The sequence below is a fragment of the Staurois parvus genome, unplaced genomic scaffold, assembly GCF_062004578.1.
Source record: "Staurois parvus isolate SC_StPar_1 unplaced genomic scaffold, SC_StPar_1.0 ptg000034l, whole genome shotgun sequence".
NCBI classification, from domain to species: Eukaryota; Metazoa; Chordata; class Amphibia; order Anura; family Ranidae; genus Staurois; species Staurois parvus.
In genome coordinates, this window is record NW_028317830.1 from 1,631,546 (window position 1) to 1,648,498 (window position 16,953).

General features: G+C 42.8%; 1 protein-coding gene across 1 annotated transcript; it reads right to left on the minus strand.

Annotated features, from left to right (window-relative positions):
* Window positions 1–15,771: 15,771 nt before the first annotated feature.
* Window positions 15,772–16,722, minus strand: LOC149470681 (taste receptor type 2 member 39-like). The gene has a single exon (XM_089661455.1). The coding sequence runs from the start codon at window positions 16,720–16,722 to the stop codon at window positions 15,772–15,774; it is 951 nt and encodes a 316-aa protein (XP_089517581.1).
* Window positions 16,723–16,953: the final 231 nt, after the last annotated feature.

Sequence of the window (16,953 nt, forward strand, 5' to 3'; positions counted from 1 at the left end):
CTATTCCTCCCACTGATACCAATGATGGGGCACTATTCCTCCCCCTGACACCAATGATGGGGCACTATTCCTCCTACTGACTCCAATGATGGGCACTATTCCTCCCACTGACACCAATGATGGGGCACTATTCCTCCCACTGACACCAATGATGGGGCACTATTCCTCCCACTGATACCAATGATAGGGCACTATTCCTCCCCCTGACACCAATGATGGGGCACTATTCCTCCTACTGACTCCAATGATGGGGCACTATTCCTCCCACTGACACCAATGAAGGGGCACTATTCCTCCCCCTGACACCAATGATGGGGCACTATTCCTCCCACTGACACCAATGATGGGGCACTATTCCTCCCACTGACACCAATGATGGGGCACTATTCCTCCCACTGACACCAATGATGGGGCACTATTCCTCCCCCTGACACCAATGATGGGGCACTATTCCTCCTACTGACTCCATTGATGGGCACTATTCCTCCTTAATACCAAAGATGGGGCATTATTTATGGGATTACTGATGCCAATACATTTTCTGTTACCATTGGCCCTCCTAAAGTCTGAAGGACAATAAACTGGCCCTTTGTTTAGAAAGTCTGGTGACCCCTAATCTAGCTCGTCATGCAACAGGATAAACATTAAATACTTAAATATCCTTCAACCTTTATCAAGTGTTTATGAAGAAACTCTTTGACAGCATAATGTTGTCCTCAGTCTAGAGTTTCCTAGAATTAAAATGACAGACTGAGCCGTAGGATAGAATGGAACAAGAATCCAACATTCTGTACCCCATGACTCACCAAAAGAAAATTCTGAGGTTAATGACCCGGCAATGATTAAAAAGCAAGTCAAATCTAGAATTAGGCGTATGATCATTGTCCTGACTGCACTAATGTGTGCCTCCAGCTGGACGGCTTTGAAATGAGAGGTATCGCTCTTTACCCTGAAGACATGCTTGAGGAGATATGTCACACAGAGGACCAATGAGGTGAAAGTCAAAAGAAATGGTAGACAGCAACCCAAGGTCATGTTAAAGATTATATAAGAAAGATTCAGGTCAATATTGTAATTATCTTCACCTAGACTTGTCAGATTTTGCAGGAAATGTACTTGAACTGTCCAAACAAAAGGCAAATTGATAAAAAAAGAACCAGCTGCTGTCCCTATAAGTACACGGGTAACAAAAGAGAAGAACTTTGTTTTCATCCAAAGGAAAATCTGGTGAGAAAATTTGACTATCTTCAAGCAGTAGTAGATGGAGAGCCAACACGTGTGCCAGAAACTAAATTCTAGCAGCAGAAAAATGAAGGCATAGTCCAAAATATACACTTCTTCAATAAACAGCACATAGGTGCCAAAAATGTACAAGACACCATCAAGAGTCATGAAACATTGGAGGAGGACATTCGTGATGGAGGTGGAGAGTAGAATCTGTTCACAGACCTGAGATTTTACACTCTGTCTCCAGTCCTTAAAATAAATGACAGCAATCAAAGAGTTCAAGAAGACTCCCAAGATAAATGTCATGATCAGGCAGATTGCTCGAACTATCCTCAAAGAGAGCCCCATTGTTGTCTTTGTGTTCAGATCTTCTCTGCTTCAGTCAATTGCCAAGGACTGAGGAATCAGTCATTGTGGAGAATGAGTACAACTCTGGGCATTATAGGATTTATCTATTTGTTTTTATGCACATTAGGACTCATGGTTTCCATACAGAGGGAAAAGGGACATTTACAATGCAAATTTGTGATGCAGGAAATATCCACTAAACTGTAAACATGGGTCCAAAGACCAGTCAAAAGACCTTTTTTTATAATTTATGGAAACATTTCATTTTAAGTGCTCTCTTTCATTGTTCCACTTTTTAAAATATATTTCACATAAATTACATAATATCATAATTAAGGATCATTATATCAATTTATACCAGCGCAAACCCACAAAACAATAAATTGCATCACCCAACCCATAAAATTGATCATTAGTAAATATTACAAACTTAAAAAACTGTGACACAAAAAAATTTTGTTTTTGAAATATTAATAAAAAAATATATATATGATTTAAAATTAATAAGTCCAGTGCCAAAAATCCCAAAATAACAGTCCCGTGAAAAAATTTATTATATTATATTTTCATTGGATTCTTCCGTGCCTGTGATACCTCCACCATCCACCAGTGCAAAACCAACATTAACCGCACTCACCAGATAATGGTGAGTCAAATGCCTTTCAGGGATATTAAGGGCTCCTGGACCCCCTTTACTTTGTATATGACCTCCAAGTATTGCCTCCTCTAGGATATGGATACCTCCTCTGGTTACTCCTCTCACCCGATCCCCCAGGGAAAATCAGGAAGAGGAAAAGACCATAGTGTGATACCGTAGTGATTTCCAATCAAAAGACTTTCTCCAGACCACTCACATTTTAGCAGAATTTAACCCGCATTTTATTGAAGCAAAACGATCTTTCTTTAAAAACGATCTTTCTTTCATATACAGCGACTTCTGTATAGAGACCCCACAGCCAGGTATACAGCAGGATGACAGACCTCAGATGCAGACTCATCCACTATGCAAAGATGGCCCCTTGGAACGCACCGCTCGGCGTGCGTTCCACTCACCGGAAATGACGTCAGACGCCGGAACAGGCAACCGGAAATACGTCAACGCGTTTCGCCCCACCCACAGGGCAATATCAAGACAAAGGATCATTATAGCAGAATGTAGAAGGTAGAAGAGCAGAACTAATGCAAGGGAACCCAGTAGACATTTTTAAAATTTGGTCAACCTTGTCCCCCATGTTGATGTCCAAATTTAATTCTTTAGAAATGTATGGTATAAAGAAGAAGAGAGAAAACGTAGAGAGGGAGAGGGGGGGGGGGAGGGGAGTGGGAGACTGAGGTGAGGGGGGAGGGGAAAGAGGGAGGGTGGAGGGGAATGATTTAAATAGGTTATGCAAATAGGAAGATATTGTTTGAATATCATTTTAATAGAAATGTCAATGTGATTTGTATTTGAACTGATAAATAAATTAATAAATATTTATAATAAAAAAAAAAAAAGAATGGGGAAAGTTCAGACCCCCTGTCAGGTTCCAGGGCTCCATTAGAGAGGGATGGGTTCCCTCTAGGCACATCTGCCTTCAACAGGACAATTTTGTTTTTGTTTTTCAGGCTGGCTGGTAAGTGTGCTGGGAAATCTTTTGTTTATCTGTGATAGGCATTGCCCTTCCATATGCTCCTTGCTGTAAAGCCTAGGTATATGTTGGGGTGGTTACTTTTTTTTTGTACTGTTGGTGAATTGGAGACAGGGACACACTGGATGCCTTTGCTGCCATTGTGCTCTTGCTTGGCATCACATGCATCCCTGTGCCTTTAAGGAGGGGTGGGCTCCCTCCAGGCATACCTGCCCTCAACTTATCCATTGATACACGTGCTCCTACTATGGAGGCTCTAAAAATGATAGAGCTAGGACCGCAGTATATATAGAGGTCCCTTGACGGGGGCACTGCGGCTTACGTATGTATTTGCAGATGTGTGCAATCAAAACCCTCTGCTTTTAACCTAAACTGTTAGACAGGACAATTCAGTTGTTTTGCAGGCTGGCTGATGTGTGTTGCCCTTCCATGTGCACCTTGCTGCAAAGGCCAGTTATAGGTTGGGGCAGTTGCCACTTTTTTGTACAGTTGCCTGAATTGGGTGCAGGGATGCACTGGAGGCCTTCCCTGCCATTGTGCTCTTGCTAGGTATCACGTGCATCTCTGTGCCTTTAAAGAGGGGTGGACTCCCTGAAGACATACCTGCCTTTAGCCTATTCATTGATATATGTGCTCCCAATATGGAGGCTCTGAAAACTATAGAGTTAGGACTGCAGTATATACAGAGATCCCTTGACATGGGCACTGCGGCTTACGATATAATTGCAAATGTGTGCAAACAAAACCTTCTGCTTTTAACAGAAATTGTTAGACAGGGCAATTTGGTTGTTTTACAGTCTGGTTGGCAAGTGTGCTGGGCAATCTTTTGTTTGCTTGCATTGCCCTTCCATATGCAGCTGCAAAGGACATTTATAGGTTGGCGTGGTTGCCTTTTTTCTGTACAACCTTTATATACACAGACAAGTGTAGGGTATATTTGTAAGGCAGCACTTTTACATTACATTACATTACATTGAGTTTATATAGCGCCAAAGGGTTTGCTCAGCGCTGTACAATAGAGGGGGGGACAATACATGAAACATTACAGCAGCTACGAACAGCACACGAGGGGTAAGAGGGCCCTACTCTTTCGAGCTTACAATCTGGGAGGGAGGGGGTAGTGGTACAGGAGGAAGTGGCTGTGGGGGATGGAGTGGTAGGAGGAATGAAGGAGAGCAGCAGTTAGGTGAGGGTGGGGTAGGCTTCCCTGAAGAGGTGGGTTTTCAGGGAGCGCCTGAAGGTGAGGAGGGAAGGTGACAGTCTGATGGATTGGGGTAGTGAGTTCCAGAGGATGGGGGAGGACCTGGAGAAGTCTTGCAGACGTGCGTGTGAGGAGGAGACCAGGGAGCAAGATAGAAGGAGGTCCTGTGAAGAGCGAAGGGTACGGGTAGGGTGGTACTTGGGAATCAGATCGGTGAGGTAGTTAGGGGCAGTGTTGTGAATGGCTTTGTAGCCATTCACAACACTGAAGCCATTGTAGCCATTGTAGCCATTCACAGCACTGACAACAAAACTCACACTGATAAGGAAATACGCAACCTCGGCTCATGGTGAAGGTGTTGAAAGTTTATTTAGAGTAAAAAAGTTACAAAGCAAAATTAAAAGTTAAGTAGAAGAGAGATTAACAATTGCAGAGGTCCCCAGACATAGGAAATGTACCAAAGGGGCTTTCAAGATCCAGCTCTGGACAGTTGTCAAGTAAGACCATCCCAAACATAAAAAAATGACATAATAAAGAATAAGAACATTCACAAACAACACACCAACAATTGTAAGAGACATTAAGTTCTGTTATTTTGGAGAAGCTTCTAAGCCAGAATGGCTTCCCATGTTCTTCATTGTAAAACAAGGAGACCAACTACCCCTGTGTTATACCACAAGACATTCCAAGGATCCGCAGAATAAATTGTCCCAATAACATCTTTCTGCAGAATCCTTCTAGCTTGCTATTTTGTAAAGAATCTAACATTAGCATAAGCAAATAGTAATGTCATTTCATTATTATTAAAACATTAAATAATTATTTTTCTATATCAATACAGATAAACATTGTGGTAGCTATTAACCTCATCACGCCGAACGTGGCCTCTTGGTGGCTGGGCCTTGACGCTGAGTGGCTACATATTTGTGTACTATTTATAAACAGACATGTGATGTGAGCATGCGCCCTGCGTGCTCCCAGCGCATGTGTCGGCGTCCCAATCTCTCCTTGTGATCGGGAACTTTCCAATCATGTGACCACCGTGAAAGCCGGTCACATAGCCCTAAACCCCGCCCCACCTCCCGGAGTTAGAAACCCCTTAAAGGGCCGGGAGGCGCAGGAGCGAAGGGGTTAAAAAAAACAAAAAAACATTCCTGCCCAATACTACAAGTTTGCTTTAACACCCTAATTTGTAATATGAACTTCAATCAATGTCTCTAAATCTAAAATATTAAAATACCAAGTTCACCCAATTACAAATCAGCTTTATATATCCACCCAATAAGACTACAACTGTCACCCGACTATTAGAGAATTACACTACTCCACACTTTTCATAAATGTCATAAATTAAAGTTTTCCCCAACTGGAGCTTCTTCTACTCCCACACTTTCCATAAAGTCCGGGCCTTGAACAGTCCAAGAATGAGTTCATGCTAATGTGGGGCATATCAGCTATTCAGGCCATGAATAGATAGTTCTGATATCCCTCAAAACACTGCTGCCACATTCTGGTTGGATTCCTGCACCACAGGCCGTAACTCCCAGGGGCAGAACAAAGCCACCTACACACCATGTTCCTGCCTGTCAATAGCACATTCCTCCGTATTTTAAATGTTCCGAATTGCTGCCTTGACTACCATTGCAATGTGGCTGGGTCCCTGCACCATTTGTGTGCATTTATTGTTGATGAAATAGCATATTATGTATTAAAAGCTAATCATCTATGAGTCTGTTCACCTAGAATAGGACCAGTAGTGGTGATAGGTTGCTCTAATCTTCTAGTCTGTGCCAGGGGTACTGACAATAATTTGGAGAACTGTTTCTTTCATCCTTGGTGTGTCATCTTGTGTGGCGCTGAAATTTGATTTTTCTTACCTGATACATACTCTAGACAATGTGCTAAGTTAGGCGGGAGGTGGCTCAAGGCAGTTGGCCTAATGGGACATGAAGTATAGCTCCATATGTGTCCATACTGTTGACATTAACTCCAGAGTTCCCCAACCTTCATCAAAGCAACTGTATCATCCTGCCAACTACCCCGCTGCTCCCAACCTGCACCTTTCCTTCTTTTCTGATTGGCCCAAGCCTCCTTCCTTTCTCCCTCTTTGTATTATCCTCATGTAGGAGGACATAGGAAGCTCTTGATCTTATGTTTACATTTGGAAGCCATCTTGGCAATGGGCAGGCAGCCCATGGACCATTCAGTGTTATAAATAGAAACAATGTGGGCAAAGCAAGAAATAAGCAAGTGGCATTTTATTAAATAGTTCATCCTCTTCTATGTGTATGTTCTTTTATTAGGAAGATCTGAAAATATACTAACACAGGTAAAACAAATCCTTTAGTAATTACACTCTCTTCCTAAGATTCTATAAATAGTTTAAAAATGCTATAATGTTTAGTAAATCAGCTAATATTCAGTAGAATCACTCAAATGCCTAGATGCTTTTTTTTATATACATATAGTAACAATTAGTGAGGCCCTATTCCCTCTGCCCTCTGGCCATACATAGAGACCTCTTCCCCATTCCCTCTGCCCTCCAGCCATACATAGAGACCTCTTCCCCATTCCCTCTGCCCTCTGGCCATACATAGAGACCTCTTCCCTATTCCCTCTGCCCTATGGCCATACATAGAGACCTCTTCCCCATTCCCTCTGCCCTCTGGCCATACATAGAGACCTCTTCCCCATTCCCTCTGCCCTCTGGCCAAACATAGAGACCTCTTCCCCATTCCCTCTGCCCTCTGGCCATACATAGAGACCTCTTCCCCATTCCCTCTGCCCTCTGGCCATACATAGAGACCTCTTCCCCATTCCCTCTGCCCTCTGGCCATACATAGAGACCTCTTCCCCATTCCCTCTGCCCTCTGGCCATACATAGAGACCTCTTCCCCATTCCCTCTGCCCTCCAGCCATACATAGAGACCTCTTCCCTATTCCCTCTGCCCTATGGCCATACATAGAGACCTCTTCCCTATTCCCTCTGCCCTCCAGCCATACATAGAGACCTCTTCCCCATTCCCTCTGCCCTCTGGCCATACATAGAGACCTCTTCCCTATTCCCTCTGCCCTCTGGCCATACATAGAGACCTCTTCCCTATTCCCTCTGCCCTCCAGCCATACATAGAGACCTACAGAAGTCTTTATATCTGGAGTCATTGTAAATGATAATGAGACAATGCAGAGAGGGGAAGGCGAACACAAAGACATCAGTTATACATTCTGCTAGATGATGGCCAGACATACGATGAGCTATTAAAACAGCCATTACAATAAAAAAGGTGACATAAAAAAGCAGGACACGCATCTCTGATTTTATGACTTTTTGAGCCTCGTCAATGGAATTGCCATGGGAGGAGGCTTTGCTCATTCTACAGATATGGCAGGCTAGAGAGGTCATGGTTAAACTGGTGCAGAGTATCACTAGGAGAAGCCAATCAAAGTCAGTCAGAAATATTTGTAGGAATATCATCAGGAAGGAATTCTCTCCAGTCATGTTGGGTGGAGGAGAGACGGAGCTGTTGGTGGAAAGTCCCTGTTGGATGTCACCATTGAGAATGATTTTTAGGGCACTACCACATATAGAAGCCACCTGGACAGCCACTATCATCCATGGCATTAGGACATCAACCTTCTTGTTGACCAAGGAGAGGAGACGGGAGCTGAACTGAATGATCTGAAAAAAGTGGAGGAAGCACATACACAGAGTGAGGCTTGTTCCAGACCAAATACAGTATGAAAGCAACACATCGATACACAACCTCACGTAGATACTCAAACGTAAGTGGAAGAATTGGTGATAAACATTGATAAAAAACAAAACAGTAAAAATCAAATGGGAAAAGCTTAGTGGAAATAGGATTTTGTCCTTGGTTCTTATATTTACACCAATAAAAAGATTCTTCAAAACAGCCAACATGATGAGAAGACTGGTAAGTACTCCGATGACTGTTTCTGGTATTATCAGATAAAAGCAAGCACTTGAGATGCCTTCAGCGGCCATAGTCGTGCTCTGAGTGAGGACACAAGGAGCCTCTAATGGTTTGTTCTTCTTGTGGAAAGATCTGCAACTGGTTTCCAGAGAAGCCGTATTGCAAAGCCCGATGAATTTCTCCCGTGGTTGATTATCACACATCAGGCAGTGATCTGGCTGATCAGAGATGAGAACGCTTTAATCCAGGCATGGCAGGTTTTCACAGTGAGGTTTGCATATGTTCGGATTGGCAGATATAGATTTACTGAGATACATGGCAAAGCAAATACATGTCTTTAAATAAATGTTCCCTTCGAATGTTGTTTTTTGTTTCCACACGCGGCGTGTCCATCATGCAAATGTATCTTCAGTCTAACTTCTGTTCATCTGTTTCATTTTTTAATGATCTGTAGCAATCTAAAGTCCTACTCAGAGCCATACTTGTTTACCTTATTTTAGTTTTATTTGTAAAGGTTTAGTTTAGTTTAGAAAGAGCTATTGTCAAAGATGACATCACAGAATGATATTCTATATAATAAAATAAAACCCCCAGCTACACAGACTGTGAGGCATTGACAGACAGAAAGACCCAGAAAGCACTGACCATGGTGAATTGATGGAGGCTGACACGTATGGGTTGATAGCAGGGGCGGACTGACCATTTGGAAACTCGGGCACTGCCCGAGGGCCCGGGGTCAGTAGGGGGCCCCATGAGATGCCTCTGGTACCTTTTTCATAGGCTTTTTTGAATTTGGGCAATGACACAGGGGCCCCATGATCCCCTATTGCCCGGGGGTATTTTTTTTTTTTATGTGTGCACGTACAGTGAGGAACAGAAGTATTCTAACACCCTGCCATTTTGCAAGTTCTCCCACTTAGAAATCATGGAGGGGTCTGCAATTCACATTGTAGGTGCATTTCTACTCTCAGAGACAGAATTAAAAAAAAAAATCAGGAAATCCCGTGATCAGTGTTAATATTTGGTACAGAAGCCTTTTTTTGCAATTACAGAGGTCAGACGTTTCCTGTAGTTCCTGACCAGGTTTGCACTGCAACAGGGATTTTGGCCCCCTTCTCCACACAGATCTCTTCTAGATCTGTCGGGTTTCGGGGCTGTCGCTGAGCAACACGGAGTTTCAGCTCCCTCCAAAGATGTTCTATTGGATTTAGGTGTGGAGACTGGCTAGGCGACTCCAGAACCTTGATATGCTTCTTACGGAGCCACTCCTTGGTTATCCTGGCTGTGTGCTTCGGGTCGTTGTCATGTTGGAAGACCCAGCCACGACCCATCTTCAATGTTCTGACTGAGGGAAGGAGTTTGTTGCTCAAAATCTCGCAATAAATAGCCCCATTCATCCTCTCCTTAATACAGTGCAGTCGTCCTGTCCCCTTCACAGAAAAGCACCCCCAAAGCATGATGTTACCACCCCCATGCTTCACAGTAGGGATGGTGTTCTTGGGATGCAACTCATCCTTCTTTTTCCTCCAAACACGACGAGTGAAGTTTAGACCAAAAAGTTCTCCTTTGGTCTCATCTGACCACATGACTTTCTCCCATGCCTCCTCTGGATCATCCAGATGGTCATTGGCAATCTTCAGACGGGCCTGGACATGTGATGACTGGAGCAGGGGAACCTTCAGACGGGCCTGGACATGTGATGACATAAGCAGGGGAACCTTCAGACGGGCCTGGACATGTGATGACTTGAGCAGGGGAACCTTCCGTGCAATGCATGATTGGAAACCATGACGGCGTAGTGTTCTACCGACAGTGACCTTTGAAACTGTGGTCCCAGCTCTCTTCATGTCATTGACCAGCTCCTCCCTTGTAGTTCTGGGCTGATTCCTCACCTTTCTTATCATCAGTGATCCCCCACGAGGTGACATCTTGCATGGAGCCCCAGTCCGAGGGAGACTGACAGTCGTCTTTAGCCTCTTCCATTTTCTAACAATTGCTCCAACAGTTGATCTATTTTCACCAAGCTGCTTGGCAATTGCCCCGTAGCCCTTTCCAGCCTTGTGGCGGGCCACAATTTTGCTCTGGTGTCTTTTGACAGCTCTTTAGTCTTGCCCATGGTAGTAGTTGGCGTCTGACTGACTGTGGGGTGGACAGGTGTCTTTAAAGAGCTCAGACAGGTGCTACGAAGTTAGATTAATGAGTGGAGTAGAAGTGGACTTTTTAAAGGCGCAGTAACAGGTCTTTGAGAGCCAGAATTCTTGCTGTTTCTTAGGTGTTCAAATACTTCTGTTCAGCCGTGCGAGACAAATACATTCTTTACAAATCATACAATGGGATTTCCTGGATTTTTTTTTTATTCTGTCCTCAGAGTGGGAATGCACCTACAATGCGAATGTCAGACCCCTCCATGATTTCTAAGTGGGAGAACTTGCAAAATCGTTCAAATACTTCTGTTCCTCACTGTATGTATTCACATATTGATATTGAGTCTCTGTTTTGGTATAATTTAGTGCACTATTGTATTTATTTAATTATTTCTTTCTTTTATTTGCACCAAATATAGATGGCATTTTCTCTGATAAACTAAGAGGTATATTATGAGTGAGGAGCACTGTGAGGGACCGCCGAGCGGCACCACTAGCACTCCACTGGTCAGGCGTGCCCAGAGCGCGGAGTCTAAGCCCCAGGGTACTTGTTCACCAGGGCCCCTGATGGTGGGGATGGACTTGTAGTACCCCGAGACCAGGTCGCCACTACTGAGCACACCTGTCAGTGGTAGGGGTGTTCTTCAGGGGCTCCAACCAGGGAGAGCCAGATGTGAGGAGGTCGGGTGACCCCGATGGGATGGATGGATGGCTGAGCAAGTGCGAAGTCAGACAGGCCGAGTTGGTAACGTAGAGGACGGTAGGGTACAAGGGAGCAGGCAGAGAATCGTCGGGTCACACGCCAGGTCAGCAACAGGAGGTCAGATCTAATGAGGGGCATCCAGGCAGAGAGGTCAGGCAAAGCAAGGGTCTGGGCAGGAGAAATCAGCAGGTCAAGAACAATCCGGGTCAATAAACTTACAAGGCACAGGTACAGAATCACAGGAAGCAGGTAAGACCAGAAGGCAACGAAATGACAGCTCAGGGACCTTTAAATATCCCGCCCTGCGCTGCCATTGGTGCCCAGCGGGCGGCCGCGGCTTCTACTGTGCATGCGCGAACTCGAACGCCGCGGCCGGCCCGGACCTAGTGACCGTGTACAGGGCGGAGCAGTGCGCCTGCGCCGGGACCATCGCGGCAGGGATCGAGGGGATCCCTGACAAGCACTCCCTTAATTGATTAATTATCCCATCATGTCACTATGGAGCAAAATCTCTGAGGAACGTTTCCAACACCTTGTTGAATCTATGCCACCAAGAATGAAGGCAAAAGGGGGTCCAACCCGGGACTAGCAAGGTTGACCCAATGCAGTGGCCAGTGAGCGTATATTATATGATGTATACTATATTTACAGATATATTTGTAATCTCAAATTTGACAAATGAACAAGCTCATTCTTCGGCACAGAACCCCAGGAATTATTTCTTTATTTTGAAATTCACTTAAGTTTGGGGCTAGTGCGATTTATTTAGGTCTGATTGACTTGGTGTTTTTATGACATTAATATGGCTTTTAAATATCTTGTGTAAAAAATAAACACAATTTTTTATTTATTATAAAGCTGTCTATTTGTTAGAGAACTTTAAGTCCATTGAGGTACACTTGTTTGTTTCAGGTATATAGTGCTGTCAATTTACGCAGCACTTTACATATATATTGTACATTCACATCAGTCCCTAACCCTCAAGGGGCGTACAATCTCAGGTCCCTAACTCACATTCATACATACACATACTAGGGACAATTTAGACAGGAGTGTGGGAGGAAACCAGAGTACCTGGAGGAAACCCACGCAGGCACAGGGAGAACATGCAAACTCCAGGCAGGTGGTGCCGTGGCTGGGATTTGAACCAATGACCCGAGTACTGCCAGGCGGAAGTGTTAACCATTTTGCCTCTTGAAGTCCCGTCCTTGTTCTTACCCTTGTTTGGGTGATTCTTTGTTGTATACATACATAACAATAATAGCATGGCACCTCTGGAGTTATTATTTTTTTTTTACTATTTTGTGATTAATTGAGTAATTGTCTGGGTTCACCACAACCAGTTTTTGGCAGTGTGAAAATAAATCAAATCTAGTTGGTGGTATATAGGATGGAGTAAGATTGTAGATGGTCTCATTCAGTGAACATAGTCCAGAATGATGCTGTTTTTTATACAATTGGACCAGATTTTAAAACAGATTCCCATTTTAGTCTATTAGTTTGCAAGGGTTAAATTCATAGAAATGTCTGTGCATCCCACCCCCGGCATCGCTTGGGGTTCTTCTGACAAAGAAAAACAACACCTCGTGGATAAAGGTTTTGAAAGTTTATTCAGAGGATAAAAGTTACAAAGTAAAACTCTAAAGCTGTCTGTTTGTTAGAAAACTTCTGAAAGAAATATTCCAGCAACCCCTAAACTGGCCTTCAGACAACCCCCCAATACTGGCCTTCAGTCAACCCCCAATACTGGCCTTCAGACAACCCCCCCAAGACTGGCCTTCAGACAATCCCCCCAAGACTGGCCTTCAGACAACCCCCCAATACTGGCCTTCAGTCAACCCCCAATACTGGCCTTCAGACAACCCCCCCAAGACTGGCCTTCAGACAATCCCCCCAAGACTGGCCTTCAGACAACCCCCCAACCTCAGAAATAAACTAATCAGTAGGAAATTCCTTCTGATGATGATGTCACAAATAATGGAAGCGAACCCTGCAATAAGAAAGGCTGCAAACTGTGCAACCAAATCAATCCATCAAAAAGTGTCCGACACTCAAAAGGGATCTTCAATATCTCCGGATCATACAGCTGCACCTCCAGTCATGTTGTGTACCTCATCCAGTGCAGAAAATGTAACAAAGGATCTTATGTTGGTGAAACAGGACAGAAGGTGCAAACAAGGATGAATCTGCACAGACATACCATCAAGGAACATAAAGAAGATGACCTCTGCACACCTGTGGGACACCATTTCACACAACCAGACCACACAATGGGAGACCTCAATATTTTAGTTCTGAAAGGAAAATTCAAATCCATTAAGGAAAGGAAAACATTTGAACTAAGAATGATAATTCTATCTGACACAAGAGATAACGGCCTTAATTTGTACATGGGATTCCTCAATCATTATCCAACAGTTTTATGACTCCCTTTGTGAGTGTTGTTCCCCCCCCCCCCAGTTTTTGTTTTTGCTGTGTTTTATCGCTAGTCTAATCCTAGTCTTATAACCATTGCTGTGTACATTTGTTTGTTTGTGTTTCTTTCTGTTTTTTGTTTTTTTTTTCTCCCCCTTTCAACATCTCTTCTAACATTCTGCTAAAACTTTGTGTAATAGTATTGCTTGGACCCTGAGAAGGGGACATTCCCCGAAAGCTTGTCCTCAAAATTGTATGTTAGTGCAAATAAAAAAGTATCACGTCAGGACTCAATTGTTTCTGTTGCAAGTGCACTAATGCGGCTACAATCACCTCAAGCAAAGTAAAGCTAAAAATTAAAAACCAGAGAAGTTAATGCTCATGGAGGTCTTCTGATATTATGGAGGACTTAATACCTTCATCAAAGTGGGAGACTACTACGCTCCCATCCTGGACAGTTGTCTTATAGATCCTCACAGGTATAAATATTTTATCCATTAACTCTTTCACTTAAGAATTTGCATAAGCAACAAATAAAACAATTAAAAGATATTAATTCCTGTTATTTGGAATTTATTTTATCAGCTTGATCACAATCCAGGCTCTGAAACGCCTTACTGTAAAATATGGAGATAAACGTTTTGTACACACTGCATAACAAGACCTTCTAAGGACAAAGAACAAGACATTGTCCTAATAGCATCTTTCTAAAAATGTATTCCAGCAAGCCAACCTATTGCTATATAAAGAACCTAAAATTAGTATATAGACACCTAATATTGACATTTAATAATTGGAAAAGGAAATAATCATTATTTTTATTTATCACTTCCATGTATCTGATATTCAAACTAAAAAAATCCCAGCGCCAATCAAAGAAAGTACACAATTATGCAGCTGTGCACCAGTGAAAACCACCAATAATAAATAACACAAAAAACAGCGCAAAAATTAAATAAATAAAAATAATCACAAATAAATAAATGTCCCTGCAAAAATATATATATATAATATTTCAAACATAAGTCCTTATTTTCCCAAAAGGATTTTCAAAACAATGTTCCAAAATGTGCTTCCACCTAATCACCACGTGAAAAATAATATTGACCGCACTCACCAGATGGAGGTGAGTAATAAGCCTCATAGGATATAAGGGATCCTATAGCCCCTCAGGAGGAACTCAAATCTCCTTCTTCACCCTGCTTAGATACAGCAATCGACTCCATTCTACTTCTCCATGGAATCCTCAATAGTGTGCAAGGAAAGAAAGGCTACATAGTGTAATCCTGCCACTCAATACCATATAAATCCATGGAATAAGGACACTCACATGTTTCAATAAAATAACAGGCCTTGTTTAATAGCCTCAAAGGCTTCAAAGGAACAAGTTTCCAAATTGTAAATATAGGGATCTCACGCTTTAAGGATCACTGTAGAGGATGACCAACTTTCCACCTCAAAAATGGCTGCTTGAACCGCAAAAGTCGGCGTGCGTTCCAAATACCGGAAGTGATGTAGGCCAAGAAGACGGCAGACCGGAAGTGCGTCAACGCGTTTCGCCCCACCCACAGGGCGTTTTCAAGACTTTCAAGCAGCCATTTTTGAGGTGGAAAGCTAATCATCCTCTACAGTGATCCTTAAAGCGTGAGATCCCTATATTTACAATTTGGAAACTTGTTCCTTTGAAGCCTTTGAGGCTATTAAACAAGGCCTGTTATTTTATTGAAACATGTGAGTGTCCTTATTCTATGGATTTATATGGTATTGAGTGGCAGGATTACACTATGTAGCCTTTCTTTCCTTGCACACTATTGAGGATTCCATGGAGAAGTAGAGTGGAGTCGATTGCTGTATCTAAGCAGGGTGAAGAAGGCGATTTGAGTTCCTCCTGAGGGGCTATAGGATCCCTTATATCCTATGAGGCTTATTACTCACCTCCATCTGGTGAGTGCGGTCAATATTATTTTTCACGTGGTGATTAGGTGGAAGCACATTTTGGAACATTGTTTTGAAAATCCTTTTGGGAAAATAAGGACTTATGTTTGAAATATTATATATATATATTTTTGCACGGACATTTATTTATTTGTGATTATTTTTATTTATTTAATTTTTGCGCTGTTTTTTGTGTTATTTATGTATCTGATATTGTCCGTCACTCAGTCCATTGTCAGTTCTGTGGCTTCCAGTGGGTTAAAATTTCTCGAAGATGATCGCACATGAAAATTCCCTTCCAAGTGGCCCTCAGTCTGGGGTTAGTGAGAACAAGGAGGATGGACTGCACTGGGGTGAAGGTGTTTAGAAAGGGAAGCAAAATCCAAAATCCGGACTCCATCTGTTTGATGACCGTAAAATACAAAATGATCATCAAAGCATAAAATATTCCATAGAAAAACAAGGACTCCGTCATCCGGCAAACAACTTTCTCGTAGGACCTCCGACCCTCGCGGTCAGATGTTTGAATGTTCTTTATTCTATTTCTGTGCTTCCTTAAGGTCAGAACAGTGAAAAACGTTGTGGTGACCAGCAGAACAAAAGGGAGAATAGTATCAATAATAGACGTGTTGATAAATATTGTGCCTGATTCAGAAAGTAGAGAGATCATAAATGGAGAATTATCGGTGGTATTACCAAAAAGTATTCCAGAGAAAACAAAGAACAAGCTGCTTAGTAGACTGTTGACCAGAGACACCCATAAATCCCCCAATAACATCCATGGGACAATAGAGGCAATACGCGTTTTCACCCAGGAAAGAAAACCTGACTCAAAATCGGAAATTTTAATGAAATAGAAGAAGGCCAGGCTGGCTGTGAGCCACGTACATGAGCTGATAGTAAAAAGCATCAGATAGAAATAAATGTAAGTGATATTAACCATGGAGAAGATTCCAAAGCTGCAGAAATAATCCAGCAAACCAACAGACATCACCATTTCAAAGCACACATTGGAGATGGCCAAACAAAGCAAAATTTTGTCGCTGCAGCTCATTTTTTTGGTTTGGGTAAAATCACGATACACTACGAGGACAATAAACACATTCAATACCATGCCGGTGCTCATCTCCAGGACTAAAATGATGCAAAGCAGCAAGAGGCTTTGTGTGGGATCTCCAGGACTCATAATGGAATACTTAGATCATTTCCTTTTTTTGCTTTTTAAAATTCAGAGCCCAGATTGGATTTGTAATTATTTCCTTAAATGATGTTGAAGCCCTGTGGCTGTATTTTTCAGAACTTTGCTTGGTTGAGTAACCAATTGCCGTGAGCCTGGATGTTGTCAGACCGGCAGCTAAATATCTGTAAAACAGCTTTGTAGTTGTAGCTGGAGAACAGATGGTAGATGTGCTTGAGA

Excerpts from the sequence above, each read along its gene's own strand:
- LOC149470681 (XM_089661455.1), bottom strand. The coding sequence starts at position 16,722 with ATGAGTCCTGGAGATCCCACACAAAGCCTCTTGCTGCTTTGCATCATT.